This window comes from Corvus moneduloides, chromosome 16 (genome assembly GCF_009650955.1).
Source record: "Corvus moneduloides isolate bCorMon1 chromosome 16, bCorMon1.pri, whole genome shotgun sequence".
In the NCBI taxonomy this organism is placed as follows: Eukaryota; Metazoa; Chordata; class Aves; order Passeriformes; family Corvidae; genus Corvus; species Corvus moneduloides.
In genome coordinates, this window is record NC_045491.1 from 163,794 (window position 1) to 179,706 (window position 15,913).

The 15,913-nt window shown below is 42.1% G+C and overlaps 1 protein-coding gene across 3 annotated transcripts; it reads right to left on the minus strand.

Moving 5' to 3' along the window:
- Positions 1-2,052: 2,052 nt before the first annotated feature.
- On the minus strand, positions 2,053-15,893 carry IL4R (interleukin 4 receptor). 3 transcript variants are annotated; one of them, XM_032125617.1, is made up of 10 exons: positions 15,795-15,893; positions 12,634-12,747; positions 9,054-9,195; positions 8,034-8,185; positions 6,817-6,971; positions 6,080-6,236; positions 5,204-5,303; positions 4,549-4,618; positions 4,334-4,410; positions 2,053-4,232 (listed from the first exon to the last, which is right to left on the minus strand). In XM_032125617.1, the coding sequence occupies exons 2-10, from the start codon at positions 12,701-12,703 to the stop codon at positions 2,108-2,110; spliced, it is 3,048 nt and encodes a 1,015-aa protein (XP_031981508.1). In that variant the 5' UTR covers positions 12,704-12,747; positions 15,795-15,893; the 3' UTR covers positions 2,053-2,107. The 3 variants fall into 3 exon arrangements, with proteins under 3 accessions (XP_031981508.1, XP_031981509.1, XP_031981511.1); XM_032125618.1 differs by lacking the exon at positions 15,795-15,893 and adding an exon at positions 15,575-15,776; XM_032125620.1 differs by lacking the exons at positions 8,034-8,185; positions 15,795-15,893 and having other exon boundaries at positions 12,634-12,720.
- Positions 15,894-15,913: the final 20 nt, after the last annotated feature.

The window sequence follows — 15,913 nt, forward strand, 5'->3', positions numbered from 1 at the left end:
CTGTTCAGAAGAGAAATGAAAACAAGCCAAGCCTGTGGCATTTCTGCAACGAAAAAAGAGTGTATCTGAACTAGTTTCTCCTGAACTGTGAATACAACAGCGTTTTTTCTCAGGAACCTCACTCATGTTAAGTCACGCTGCTAGTATTTGGTAGACAGCCAGGTGAGAGAGATGTGGAGGTGGAGTGATTGTGAGCAAGTAATAAATGGCACTATAACTAGGCTAAAACTTGACACAAGCCTTCACTTGCACGGCAATCTTTCAAAACAAACTGAAAACGACTGAAAATACACTTACTGTGATCAGTAATTCTCTGTCCTGGCAGGAGCCCTCCACTAGCAAAAAGGACATGCCTGGAGGGTACCAAAGCTCCTCTCTTGGGAGGGCAAGCTGCCTCCCTCTGTATGAGCACGCAGGCACAGGCTGATCTCCAGGTGGTGACCTCAGTCCAGACCCCTCACTGCCAGCTCGAAGTCACAACTACCACTCACTGCCCAAGGGGCACATCACCAGCTTGGGCCAGAAACCTGTCATTTGAACCCACCTGGGTCTCATAGCCTGGTAATAGCTATGGAAGGAAAAAGTGGCAGGGATAGAGGATGGAAAACGGAACTCAGGTCGCACTACAGCCAGGCACTATGCCTGTTGCAGGGAGAGGGTGAGCCAGACAGTTGCCCCCATCAGCCCTGCTGTCTCCAGTTCTGAGTTATACAAAGACAGAGGAACAGGGATCCCCCTTCTCTGAGACTTAGGTTCCACTTCACCAGAGAAACACTAAAGGGAGAGAAAGGGAAGAATAATCCCACACAGAAAGCCATCTTACGGAAATGTGCAGACTGGAGGGCATAGCTATGTGGAAGAAAAAAGCCAGGGAAAGACAGAATGGAGCTGGGGCTCAGCAGAGAAGCAAGTGCTGCAGCGAAGTTTTCCAACTGTGGCCTGAGCAGACCTCTCCAGCCAAGCACAAGCCTTCATGGAGGATTTCACGAAGAGCGCAAGAGAGAGAGCACAGGAGTAGAAGGGAAAGGAAGCACCACTGGTGTCCCTACACGGATACCTCTAGTATCTTGGCAACTTGGAAGAGAGATTTGCGGTACCAGTTGCTGGTGCTTAGCACTATGTTTCCTTCCCTATTGAATGGGCATACAAACAGAGTTTTCTAAAGGAGAATAAATGTATACATTTCAATAGAAAACCCCCATTACTTAATGGTTCTTAACTGTTTTATGCCACTGCCAACATACGAGGGTGGAATTTACCACACCAAAATATATAATTATGCTGTAGAGAAGTTGTCAGTAAAACTTCTTGAATAATTATCCAACAAGTATATACGGCCTTTAAGGTGCAGGCTACATTCCATTCTCACTGGACATGAACAAGAAGCCAAAAAAAAAATTCCACAAAGGTAAGTGTCAGATCACACGTGGATAATTTTTCTGGGAAGAAACACTGCTTAGAAATGTCTGATTCCTTTTACAGCTGCGGAACAAGCTCTACTTGTTTCTACAAGATAAGAAACTAATCACCAATAATAGCACTGTGTAAGTGCAAATGATGGTAATCTTTATTTCAGGTCTTGATTTAGCAGCTATAGAAACATACACCCCGTGCAAGGGCTAAGCACACAGGACAACATCCCCCACCCCAAAAGAAGTAAGTTATGGAAGCTGTGTGGTAAGTCAGTCACCTCCCCTTTGGACCTGCACCTATGTCCCACTTTCAGGTGTGCCAGCATGTTCTACATCGCCTTCGTGTGCTTCCCAAGCAACACACAGCCAGGGCGATAACCACAGGAGCTGTACTAAGAACTCTTGCTTCCTGCAGCTGCTGCTCCCTTTTAGAGATTGTTCACAGCTGGAGACACCAGCTCTGACTTCGTCCCTGTAGAGCTCTGGCTGTCATTGCTGGGTGCTAACCCCAACGGTCCCCAGGGGTCTGCATCATGTCCCAGCTGCCAGTCCCAGGCAGGCATGGGTGCTACAACCCCCTGAATCATAGGTGACCTATAGCAGCCCTCACTTCAGTCAAGATTGAAATAACAAGCAACAATTCAACTTGCCATACAGTTTATTTCCAAAGACTAGTTCAGTCTAGACAAATGTGGCTAGGCTACCTCCATATAGCAGTTGTCCTCTTGGGCAAGGGTTTGCACAAGTTTCATTTTTTTCTCATTCTTCCTGCTGTTTTCCCTTAACAGTTCTATTGGTCTTTTTTTAATTGCAAGTGCCAGTCTGGAGTCCTCACTGTGAGTGGTGTGAGAATCAGAAGGATAGGAGTTACTCACAAGATGACAAGGCAATGCCTTGTCTGAGACATGGAGCTCCAGGGGCTCTGCAGTTTTTCTGTCTAAGTTTAGCCCAATACTGTCCAGTGATGCTGGTAAGCTAGCTGCTGAGCCACAACTTCCCCCTTCTGCATGCTTCAGCACCTCTTCACTTCCCCCTGCATCTCCAAGTTCCCTCAAGTGGTTGTGTGAGTGGCAGTGGAAGCCAGTATTTAGTCTGTTATCACCACCGTCTTGCATTAGTTTACCAGTAGGGTTAAAGCTTTTCCATTCTGTCCCCTTTGCAGCTCTTTCTCTGCTGTTTAAATCTTGACATTTCATCTCTAACAAATGCAACAGCTGTTCATCTCTTCCGGTATTTTCATCATTGCTATCACCAGACAGCTCATTAGCGCTGTTGATCCAAGGGCTCCCATCACTAGTCTGTGTGTCATTCCCACTAGATGCTAAACCTGGGAAAATGCTGCGGTCAGAACCCTGAACAGTCAAAGACACACAGTCCTTTATCCTTGGGTCAGGTTCATAGATTGCAGTATCTGGAGGTGCTACACTCAGGTTGTTGCACAGACTAATGAAGGATTCATTTGGTGATGTAGAGATAACCTCATTGTTACTGTCACAGTCTAGACCATTACATTTACCTGCACTACCAAAAGGCCGATAACCAGATGGCCAAGGTGCAATAGGGCAAGAAATTATATTGGCTTTCTTTTGAACATTTTTATATATCACTTGCTTATGTATTTCTTCCTCTGATAGAAAAGCTGAAGCACCTTTATTTGCATGTGTGGAGGAAGACAGAAAATCAGTATGTTCTGAACAGGTGTTTGGAAAATCAAGCTCAGTGCTAGGAGATCTGTAGTTGCTATAACATGTCTGATTGCTAGCAGGCTGAGCACTTTGATCTCTGCAGCTGCGTTCCAGCGTCTCTGACAACTGTCTCAAAGGCAGTGAGGGACGCACGCTTTCAAAGCACGGAGTCAGGCTACTGTTAGCCATCGACTGAGACACGAGGGCATTGAAGCTCTTGTATGCAGAGCTGCTTGGTTCCTTGCATGCAGAGACAAGCATATTAAAGCTCCTGTAGGCAGAGCCACAGGGCTCCAGGGAGGGAGGCAAAAGGGTGTCACAGCTCTTGTAGGCAGAACCACACAACTCCATGGAGGCAGACACAAGGGTACCAAAACTCTTGTCTGCAGTGCTGTTTATTCTGTCTGTTTTGGTCCCAAACAAGGATTTATTTGTAGATTCCTGGATCAGGACGCAAGAGTCAAGCTCACGTTCAGAACTACATAGAAAAAGGCTTTGATGAACCATTTGTTGAAGATCTCTTGCATCCAGAGTAGCAGAATTTATGCTGGAGCTCCGATAGCCAGATTCAAAGGATTCTTCTGAAAGTTCTGACTCTTTGCTGGCTGTACTACAATTGTAGTCATCTTGAGAGGCTTTGGTGAAAAGGGGAGCTGTATGAGAAATATCACATGGTTGCTGACCCTGAGCTGCACTTTCCTTTGGATTTCGCTGTGATAGATTTTCTGACCCAACGTTCTCTAAGGTTTCCCTCCCAGCTGTGGGGATGTTTGGGCCTTTATTGTCTTGCATGTTATTTTCATCTGCCAGGAGTGCATCAAACATATTAGCTAGTAACTCATTGTGTTCAGGCTGCTCTCTGAAAGCACCGATGCTGCTCTCACAAGGCTCAAACATGGTGATCTGGGTGCCAGTTTCTTCTTGGCTCTCAGTTTCACTGTCTGTTAAACATACACAGATTTCTATAGACTCTTCAACTGGTATTGTATCAGGGGTTAAAACTGCACTGCTGCCTTTTGGCAACCACTCTCCAGACCTGCTGTGGCAACTGCAAGATTTCTCAACATTTCTGATGTTATCTTTTCCCTTGAAGTTTTGGCTTGAAAAACTTTGAGCCAGACAGTTCTTGCAACTTCTGTTTTTGGAAGTCAAAAGGAAAGGACAGTTAATGTTTATGTTACGGGAAACAACTTTATGCTGTAAAGCAGAAGGATTTTTTTTTTTAATCTTACTTACATTTGTTGATCCATATGACTCTGCTTTAAGTCATGGAAAGGAAACTTGATTTCATCAAAGTAGCACATAACTGAAAACTAATAAAGATACAATGAGATTTAGGACTCATATGAATTGTATTTAGAATCCTTTGCACTAGACAGACAATAGAATTTATTACATATTCTACTTCTGATGATCAGGAAAAAGTATTTTTTGCAAAGCTTTTTAATTACCTTGACATTTTTTACAACCAAATGGCTCTTTGCTGGATTTGGGATTTGATCCCACCATTCTTTCTTCACTCTGCAAGAGAAGAATGAAAATGATTTGTTTTGACTGCACTTGGGCTTAATCAGTGTACATTTCCCTCTTCTGTTCTCCTTTCCCTCTTAGACATCTGTATTGCAGCAACAAAAAGTGCTCATTTTGTGCATCTCCTGCTTTTCATTAAACCAGTGCAAAGATGTTTATACGTTTGGTATATGACTGCTCTGCACAATGACAGTCACCTGTTCTTCTAATCATATTTAAAATGATGTGTGAAACAGACAGGATCTCACTTTCACATTACCATTTTAAAAAATTTAAAAGAAATAAAGATATTTAGCCATCATTACTTGAACTCCAGCAAAGACCAGGGTCCAAAACTGACAACCCCCTACAACAACAAGCCTATTCTAGTAAGATTAATAAAGACTATTCACAAAATGACAGAGTGCAACTGACTTGTGTTTATAAAATCTCTGCTCACAGACAGCTAGATAAAGGTGCTGAGAAAACACAAAATATTAGATTTCTGTGCTACCAGACATTCCGGCTAATCGATAGCAATACTGATATCCGTATAAACTGTTACTCTATAAACTCTGTAAGAAGCAGGATACCTACTTGGTAAAACAGAAGTAACAAATGATGGATCCTGCCATGATCAGTATGCAGGATGTGGGCACAGCCATCTGCAGAATGTCTTCAGCCTTCACCTGGTAATCTGTTAAACAAGCAAATATTTACATGTGAATGTGCATCTAAATGCAAGCACTGGCAATACCAAATTCATTGCTGCTCTGCTGCAGCTTAAAAAAATGCTCTCTTAGAGGATGTAAAATAAAGCCTCCAGCACATAAACAACACACCCCCACAGCTGCCAGTAGCGATGGTGTGTGGTGTGTCAGAGACCGCCTGGCGCAGGTACTGTGGTCAGCTACTGGGCATGTCAGGAGCTGGGAGAGCCAATGTGTACTGCGAGGCCACTGTCAGCTCTTAGGGACAAAGCCTATCACACAGTGCCTAAAATTATCATTGTCACTGTAGTGCAGCTCTGTTTCTTGTTCTCTCTGTTGCTCTTCAGGGGTTTTTATAAACCCTCAGACCTCCGATGGTTAAAATACTGCTTAATTTGCAGCCTATATATATATATATAGTTCATTTATACCCACTTCCTCTCACATCAATGTTGCTGTTTAGCTCAAATATCTCTTCTACTTCCCTGTTGTCTACTTCATGAAATATTTAGACAGAATAAACACATCCCTTTCAGCCTTTTTTTCACAAGGCTAAGCAATCCAACCTCCCTTGGTCTTCTCTTCCTTAGTTTCCAAAGGAGTTGCCTATCTATGTTTAGTGTCTTTGGAAGCCTTTACAGATGTATTCACATTACATTCAAAATGATGAAGATGATGAGTCCATAGCTCTCCTCCAAGAGAGCAGCATAGTATGAAAGACTATACCATTCTTTTACCGAGCTGCTATTTCTGACACTATTACCACAGTGAAATTCAACTTCTTCACTCCATTCACTCCAGTAGGCTGGGTAGTCTGTGTAGTTACACCTGAGACTTGCAACGTAATCAAAGCCTCTCTTCAAGGACCTTGCAGTAATCTCAAAGCTTTTTGTCTGGTAGTTAATTGCTTTTACAGAAATCTGAAAAGAAAGTGAGAAAGTTGATTTTGATTTCTTTATAAGGTGAAGGGTTAGTGACAGCAACTAAATACCAATAGTGTTGTGTGTTTCAGTGACCTTTCAGAAATGAACAAATGAATGACTGTGTATGATATTGCAGTTCATGTCATCAGCGGGTGGTATTTGTTACATGCCCCCATGCACGTTCCTCTACCAGAAGAGGCCCAGCCCAGAAATGCTGGATTATTCAGAAGAGTGTTTGAAGTGCCTCACCTCCCCCACAAAGCCACCAACATCCAGCTTCCTGATGTCTAAGGATCAAATGAAGTTCAGGCAACAGAAGCATTGTATTTTCAATCTCTGCCCTGTCTACTGCAAGCAGCAGACTATTTTGGGGTGGCAGTCAGAAGAGTTTCAATCCTCTGACATCCAGCTGAACCATCCTGGGGGCAAAGTGAACTGTGGCAAATGTGTAATCAGGAACACTGTGGGACTTGCTCCTGCTGGCCCTTATACTAGTATTCATGAAGTGACTTTTTAGAGGACTTTTTAAACTTGAAAGCTCTGGAGACAGAAAATGAAGAGACTGGGTGTCTCTTACCTCTGTTGGGTGCTGCTTCCTCCAGTATTTCACTTCATAGATGACTGGCTGTCCAGAGAGCAAGGATGGAGGAGAGTAGCTCTCCTCCCAACTCAGATTGAAGTTACCATTTTCAGCTTTCTCAATGGCAAGATTTTTGGGGGCCCTCGGCTTAACTGTATGTTAAAAAATACAGAACAGGGTAATGGGAGAGTACTGATAGAGAGAAGCAGAGAGAGAAGTATTCACCAGAGACCAGAATATCATCGTAGTCTATGCACTTAGCCCTTTTCACTATGCTGTAGCACAAGGAGAGAGAAGCCAAACCAGAGCAACTTCAGGGTATTCATTAACAAGCACTGATTCTTCAAGCTGGCTGAACAAACTGAAGGCATGGCCTTTTGGTGCACTGGATGCAGCTTTCACCCTGGAGAAACGGGAACAACCTGCGCCCTGACAGTAGCAGCTGTGTGGCAGGGGGGGCACAGAGCTCCAATGTCACAGGCAAGCTGTCCTGGCTCCCTGTCTCTTGGAAATCAATGTGAACTTCTGCTTATTTGGCAGATAAGTAGCAGCATCAATCAAGTATTCTGAAGAGAACCAGCTCCTCAGCCTGCCTAAGGTATTAAAATGGTTTCTCTAAGTGTTCAAAATGTGACAGGCGTAACCAACAAGCATACTGTTCTGACCAAACTGGGGGCCTAGGCAGAGACATGAACTGTGTCTACACTGTCCTGTTTAGGAGCAGTCTCTTTAACTTTTTATCACTGGCTGTTAAAATCCAACAGCAATTACTGTAAAAAACCTTCTGCTCATGTAGCATGATTCAACTAGCATGAAAAATCGGAGTACGACAGAGACAGGAATGGGAGGAATTCCAGTAGGGATAGCCTAGTTTCTTTCTAGAAACTGAAAGCAGCATAATTCCTCTTCATCCTGTAAACCACAAATAAAATGCACTAAAGATAATCTAAACTCCCAAACTCCTGCTGAGTTTGCTTGCAGCTGAGAGGGAACAGCTAGAGGAAGAATCACTCTCTGCTTTCCCCATTATATTCATTCCTTAAGAATCTAATCCAGAATAAGGTTGCTAAAACAAATTGATTTTGCATTTAAGCTACCATGACGCTTTCCACCTCTGATAAGCAAAAACTGTTCTGGTGACATGAATGAGAAGTTAGCTAAGATTGCAAAGCCTGGAACCAGATGCGCCAGTGACAAAGTAAACAAGTTCTTACCAACAAGGGCTGGTGTAACATTGTAATTCCACATATCAGTCCCATTGAATTGTAGGGCTAGAATATATGTGAGGCCTGATACAAAATAATCTGGATATATTGTGCAAGTGCACCTTAAACTGTCTTTTTCATTCTCAGGAACACACATGTTTCTGAAAAACAGGCACAAAATTATGGGATGTTTAAGAGAATGTGACACACTATTCCTTGAAAAGGTGAAATCAAGTTTCCCAACATGCAGAACTAATCAAAGCTGAGACAAGTCAGTTCCCAGAAATGTTTCCAAGGCAAAACTGAGATCCCCAAACAACCCACCCTCCCTAGACATCTCCTGGATATCTGTATCGCACAAATGAAAAACTTGACAGAAAGGCTAAGGATTGATCCCAAATACGACCCTTTGTCACACTTCAGCCTCTAAAGGAACATACTAACAGCTTGTTAGTACAGGAACAGGCTTATTGCAGTGTATGAGCAAGGTTATTTGAATGTCAGTGTGGTGAAATCCTACAGAGAGGAACAGGAGAACCCAGATGCATCTTCTTTTGTAAGAGATGATGACTGGCCCTGCTCAGAACAAGGACAACAGTCTGTGCCTGAACAAGGAGTTAGACTCTATGCAGAGACAATTACCTGCACTCCAGCAGAGAGTATCTTTCACACAGGCTACAGACTGGTGAATCACGTAAGATTTCTCATGAAGAAGGTAACATTTTGCATGAATTAAGGTTTTGTAAACTTCTAAGAGCCCTACCACTCCTACCAGTAGGACTTGATCCCTCCTCTGTACTAAGAGTGCATAAAGTTCTACAGAAGAGTAGACCACCGAACAGGGAGTGCTGTTAATTGCAGAAACCCATTTTACTAAAAAGGAAAAGAATCCATTTTACTTTAAGAGGAATAATCTGAACTACATTTTGTCCCAGACACCCACAGTAGAGGGAGAGAATTAAAGCCAATAGTGGCTACAGGATATATGAAGCCTAACAATGGCAGTGTAACATCTTATTAAACACTTACGACACAGAAGAAGTTTCCTTGCTGTAGTAGAGCAGGAATTCTTTGGAGCAATTAGTTTGTGCAGGCACCTTCCAGTGACAAACCAGCTCTTTGTCATAGTCAGTGAAGCATGCAAATTCTTGTATGTGTCCTGCAGTCATAACTAGAGAAAAGCAGCATACAATGAGAAGCAAGAGAATCAGAAGACCATTGGACTACACAGACACATCAATTTTTCCATCTGAACAGAGTTGCCACACCCCTACAGATTAAGTAAAAACATTGTTATTTTTTGTGTCTGGGCAAATGTAAAGAGTGGCACTCAGACTGTCTCCACCTTTCTGGAGACAATCTCTACCATCCTGGAGAGGAAGAGTCTGCAGTAGTAATATTGAGATAGAAAGGCACATCTCAGCCAACATAGACTTCCAAAACCAGAAAATCCGATTCCAATAGCCCTATTTAAAACACATAAACATTAAATTACAAAACAGCATAATCCCACCTATTAAGTACAAAAGGTTCAAAACCCAAAATGCAGATAATTAACAGTCAGAGCAGGATCACTGCTTACAGTCATGACTCATGCTTTACCTACAATGGTTCTAAGCTTCCCAAACGCACAACTTCTGCCTCCCCAGAGCAGCTTCCCAGTGCTTAGAAGATCATCCTGCCACAGTCTTTCTTCTAGTATATAGCTTTACTTCATCTCACTCACTACTTCCCGTTCTGTCTTCTACTTGTCATTGTTATGAGAGCATTCAAGACCCAGGAGAAATTAAGAGTCACACAGAGCCAGGCACTGAGCAGGTATACGAAAGCCCAAAGTCTTTGCACTCCAAATTTATAACTATTTTCACTGGCAGTATTTAAGCAAAAAATAGAATATACTGTTTGTTATAACTGGAAGCGGAAATGGAATACACAATCCCCAGTACCCCTTCCAGCCTCGCTTTCCTTTATTTCAATGTGCTCCACATGAGTGATACACAGAACAGAAGAGGAGAAGCTAGGTGACAGTAAGGTCATGCTTTTATTTGGACTAACAGTATGCCAACCATGGTACTGGACCCTGGAATGTGATAATTTCTCAGCAAAGCAGTCAGAAATCGCTAATACTTTTATCATCCAAGACAATTATTTCCCTTTTCTGATGTTTGATTTCTCTTTCACAGGTAAATAATAACAGTATCCCCCTTTTCTTGCACAAGCTGTACAAATATAAATCCTTTTCTGCTTTACATGTCAATTTCCTGTAAAAAATTTAAAATAGCTTTGACTGGTTTTTTGAATCCTATTAATTAAGATTTTCTGAGAATTTCCAAAAGGATTCTGCTAGAAGGTTTTCTGTGGCAATTATACAAGACCAAATTTTGTGTACGTGGCCCAGTGCATTACCAACTTTCTATGCTGGTCATTTACATTGCAAATTCAAGACTCAGTTGCCAACAATTCACATCCTGCAAGGTTGCTGTCCTTCAGCCACTTCTGCTTCACAGGCTTATTCCTTCCAACGGGTACCTAAATTTCAGATTATTCCTTCCAAGCTTTTTTCTGAAAGTACCTAATTTCATTTTATCTTCCCTACATTTCTGTTTTTCTGTAGTCCACTTGTGTTATTTATTATGATCCAACTTCTGCATACTCTGCTACAGTACAGGATCTGCAAGTGTAAAATGTGATGGTCAGATACCTTTTAGTGGACATGATATATAGCACAATGGGATCTATAAAATTTGGATTCTAAGTTGTCTGATAGATTGACTACTTATAAATCTAGAACTGATTGCAATTCATGGTTTCATTAGTGTTCAAATACTTAGAAAATGTTTTGGTTTAGTTAATAAAGCTACATATTTATCATGTAGGTAAGAACTATTGCTATTATGTCCTTCCTGGATGGCAGTAGCATGTTAGGTTCCTTTTTTTTCTGACCCAATTCTTTAAAACTCATCCAAAAAGCAGCAAGTCAAACTTCTGCAACACTTTAACAGTCACACTCCTTTTTATTTTACAATAATCATTATCCTGGTGATGTTGTTTATATTTGGTTGCCATTTGTAATTTTATTGCTAGTTTCCTTTATTCACTTTAAAATGTACTTTTAACAGAAGTACTATCAATTTAAGGCCCTTAAAGATGAATGACATTATTTTTCAATGTGTTAATCATCTTACACTTTCAAGAATACTCCAATTAAATGAAGCTCCTCCTGCTGTGTTAAGCTATGATGACTAACAGTTTTACTTTATCTTGCCATTCAGCGCCCTCATGTCTTTTCAGAACTCTGAATTATATTCTCTGCTCTTTTCCTGTCACCTTCTTGCTTTTCCATCTCTGGTACACCATATTTTTTTTAAAAAGCTCAGATATTTGAGAGTTTCCTTTTGAAACCATATACGGTACAGGGTTTGTTTTGAGTTTGTGTATTTAAAAAAGGGAACTGAAATATTGAATTTCTTTTTTAATCCTCAAAGAGTACACGATGAGGAAGAAACTTAAAATGTGCAGTTAACTAGCCAAACTAACCCAAAGTAAACACTATAAAATTAAACTTAGATAAAGATCATTTAGGGAAATCAAATGGTGGGATTACCTAGATCAGACAACCCCGCCAATGTGCTCTTGCAAACCTTGATCCTTCTCATGAATTCAAATTGCACTATTTCATAGTATGTAAGACAGTAGCTATTAAACCTTCTTTTTTTAGAGACAGGGTATTTTAAATTGTCTTTTAACTGTTTTGGTTTGCTTCATATAACAAAACAAAATGAGATATAAGAAACCATAGACCACTGTAGAACTAGTTAAAAAAATACAGAAAGCAAAGTGTGAGATTCATTTTGCAGAAAATAAAAACGCATTATTTAAAACCATTAGTATATATATCTCATTTGTATTTATAATCAAACATCAAAAAGATGCAAGGAAAACAACCCATGTTTATATTCAGCTTCTGCCAACTAAGCCTCATGAAATAACCCTTAAGGAAGCAGCAGCACTCGGACGCATCTGCAGGCTGCCAGCACGGCAGCAAGGGACACGCTGGAGATCCTGTCCCTTGTCTGTTCCAGGTGCCCGTCAGAGCTGCAATGTCCCACAGACACAGCTGCCAAATCTCTTCTAATCCAGGCAACTGTGTTTTCCAGCTCAGTCACTCTGCAGACTTTGGAGGGCACAAACTGACAGCAGCCCTGCAGGCACAGTTCTGGGAGCACAGCTCCCTCGTGGTCCCACCAACAAGGCACAGCAGCCAGGGGACACTGAAGCTTCCTGCAGAGCTGCCTGGGCTACGTTGAGACCTTGTTCACAGTGAGGTGTCCAGTGCAGATCAGATAGTGGGGAAGGAGGAGATGGCTTTCCAAACCTGTTTCTCCTTTCTGTAAATTTCTAATTTTTCTTACCCACATAGAAAAGGTCAATATAAAGAAAAAAAAAATCTAAGAATTTTTTCTACTACAGGGATATTTCTGACATTTGAAGTTACAAATTTTATAGCAGTTAATTAGTTAATTAGTGGTAACAGCGTTACCTAGTGGTTGTGGAAAAATGCTGTCAATAAAAACTTCAGTATAATAATTTAAAATATTGACGAACATACCTTCATTTGTTGTATATGAAAAGAAAAGGATCCACAGGGTATATGGTGCAGCACTTGGGAGTCTTGCCATTATTGACACTGGTCAGGTTCAGTAGGAAAAACTGTGCTGCAATTCTGCCAACAGGAAACATAATAAGCTTACATCCCTGTCTCAGTTAAGGTAAAAGTGTAGTTTTTCCTACCACTCTGCTAGATGTCAGAATTCAGATCCCCTGCTCTACCTGCTTCCCACCTCTGTCCCCTAAAATTAGCTCATGGAACAATGAGACACGTAGAAGAATAAGAATACAAATGATCTAGAAGACTTTTCTGCAAAATTTAAATTACAGAGGATATGGGACTGACATTGGCAGTGGACCTACTCTCTTGAGCTACTAGAAAAGGAAAGTTGCTAGTATGTGGGCGATTAAAAGGGTAAGCACTAGACCAAAATCAGTGACATTGTCACCAAAGCCCTATGATTCCACTCAGATAACTAAAAGAATTTAAGAATGAAGTGTCTGATCTATTGACTAAAATGTTTTCCCCAAGTCCTATCACCAATACCTTGACAATCTGAGTATCACCCTCCTAAAAAAAAAAAAATTAGCAAAGAACTCTGAGCAGTGCTCCAACAGAATGCAGATTCATTAAAGCATGAAATAATTAGAAGCTGTAAAACTCATGCCTAATCATGATATAACCAGCACAGCTTTGGAGAAGGAAAATAATGCAGCTTTTATGTCCCTAAGCATAGCAAAACTGTCTAGGTAAATTGAAAACAGATGAAATTATTAATTTCTTAAGAAATTAAAGAAGAAATTAAAAAGACTTAAAATAGCAAGCGTCCCCAAGATTTTTTTACCAATGTAGCTACTTAATGCCTAAGATATGGCTACCAGCTTTCGTATCACTACAAATGGATGTGATACATTTAAAATTCTGGTAAATTTGTAGGTGAAATCACGCTAACTAATATACTTTTGGTTTTGCATTCATTATAAAGAGGGATAAAATTTGTTCAGCAGCACATTGTTAACACATAACCCTTTGGTCCCTTCCTCCCATGCTTTTGGAATTTTCTAACCTCCATGTCTGGACAGAGTGTTCTGGCTGCCTGCAAGCTTCAGATGTTCTGTTTACACCTGTAGAGCTCCCAGGTAGTACGCTAGTTTTTATTTCAAAGCCTCATGATTCTCTCTGTGTGACGAGGAGAGGAGAGGAGAGGAGAGGAGAGGAGAGGAGAGGAGAGGAGAGGAGAGGAGAGGAGAGGAGAGGAGAGGAGAGGAGAGGAGATCTCCTTCAGCAGGTGAATTGTGTTGGGTGTTCTGCAGAAGCTTGGTCAGATTCTGAAGTAGAAAAAACCACTGAAAGGTATTTGTGGATGGCAGTTCAATACTCTCTGCCCCAAGCCAACCACAGCAGCAGAACCACATTTCACGTGTCTAACAGGCGAGTCTGTCTGTCTGAAAATATCCATCTTAGAAGTTAAGGGATAAGGACATTGTTAGTGAAAATAGAGCATCAGATTGGAGACTCTTCTGTGACCTTCTCTGGGGCAGTTACTACTCATCTAGTGATGAAGGACAAACCTGAAAGACAAATTTCTCATAAGAGCTTGAGAAAACGATTACTCAAGAGCTGACTTTTTCAAAATCTGGGAATAGATGAAATGTGAATAAGGACAGTAATACTTTTTTTTAAAAGAACACAAGCGCCTTTGCTGCTGCTCAGAAAAAAAGAGCCAACTGCTCCAGCATAAAAAAATTCCTTCATTTCCCCTTTTCCTGGAATTCTCAAGAGAGGAAGCATTTCTTCTCCACTGTTAGGTAATACTGCTGCATGACTGGAGTTCCAAGAAACTCTTAGAACTCTTACAACTTTGGCAGAGAATCCTGAACCATGTAGGCATGTCCAAAGGAGCAGATGGCAGACCAAAACCATCTTTTCACAGTAGAATGGATCTGCCCATGTGGATGAAAATGGAGTTAAGCCAGAGTTTTAATGAAACTGCAAAAGGAGAAAATTTTAAAACATCCACAGCTCTTCTGCCTGTTTCCTCTTAAGTTTTTCATTATACCAGACAATGACATACCAATTTTTAAAAAGTATGTAACACATACAGACAATACTAAAATTGCAACAAACCTAGTAATCCCAATATATTTGAGGAAAGTAAATTGTAAAGACATAAGTGACTTCCCCAAAACTAAGAAAGAAATCTCTGTAGGGGTTAGAAGCAGATCTACATGATTACTGGTACAAGCTACATGCCTTGATCACTTAACCTTTCTGTTTCTTGAAAAAAATATGATGTGATTAAAATGATTTCATTTACTTTCAAGAAAAACGGTACTAACTTTTGGTCTGGTCTTCTAAGGAAATGAAGGTCATATTTCATTAATAGCTATGATCTACAAAACTGTTATGTGCAAAGAGTAATTCCTGCCCAAACCAAGAGGTCAGATATTACACAAGACTGCTTAATGCACCGTTGCTGCAATTGTACAGTTGAAGCATCACTCCCTGTTTAAAACTGGCTCTTTTTAAAACTGAGGCACATCTGGTCTTACTCTCTAGTTTAAAGCACTGGCTGTAAACGCTGAATAAAATGGGACAAGCGGTACACGGCAAAACAAAAGGTTCACCACCAGATTCTGTATCAAACCTTGAAAAGAAAACCCGCGCAGAGTGTAATGCCTTCTGATGAGAAACCGCTCTCTCTGAAGCCGCGTTGAGCCCCTTTCCAGGCGCTCAGCACGAACCGGTCCGAAGCTCTGCGGGCCTCCGGGCACACGGGGGGCGCAGCCCGAGCCCCGTGCTGGGCACGGCCGGGGACGAGGGCCCGGGATAGGCGGGGCTGCTGCGCCCACCGCCCAGCACGGCCGGCAGGAACGACACTTCGGAGAATTACACCACTGCCGCCTAAAATATTGTAAAAGGAGCACCCGAGTTAAACAACCTCAAGGAAAGAGAAGCGCTTCTCGCGGGCTCCAGCCACAGCCGCCGCACAGGACGGGCCCCGGGATCTCCGCCCGGCTAAGCTCCGGAGGAAGCACAGACCTTCCGCCCTTCCCAGAACCGGCACGGAGAAAAACACAGACGGCACAAACGGCGCGCCAAGCGCAAGTAACGAAAAGGAGCGGGTCCTGACGCCGGGACGAAGGGGCCGCCGGACGTACCTTGTCTCGTCCGGCCCCCGCGCCGGGCTCCGCACCCGGGGGATCCCAACCCGGTTCGCGTCGCCGCTCCGGAGCCGGCCCGACGCCCTCCGCCCACGGCCAACGAGCGTCCGGGGCGG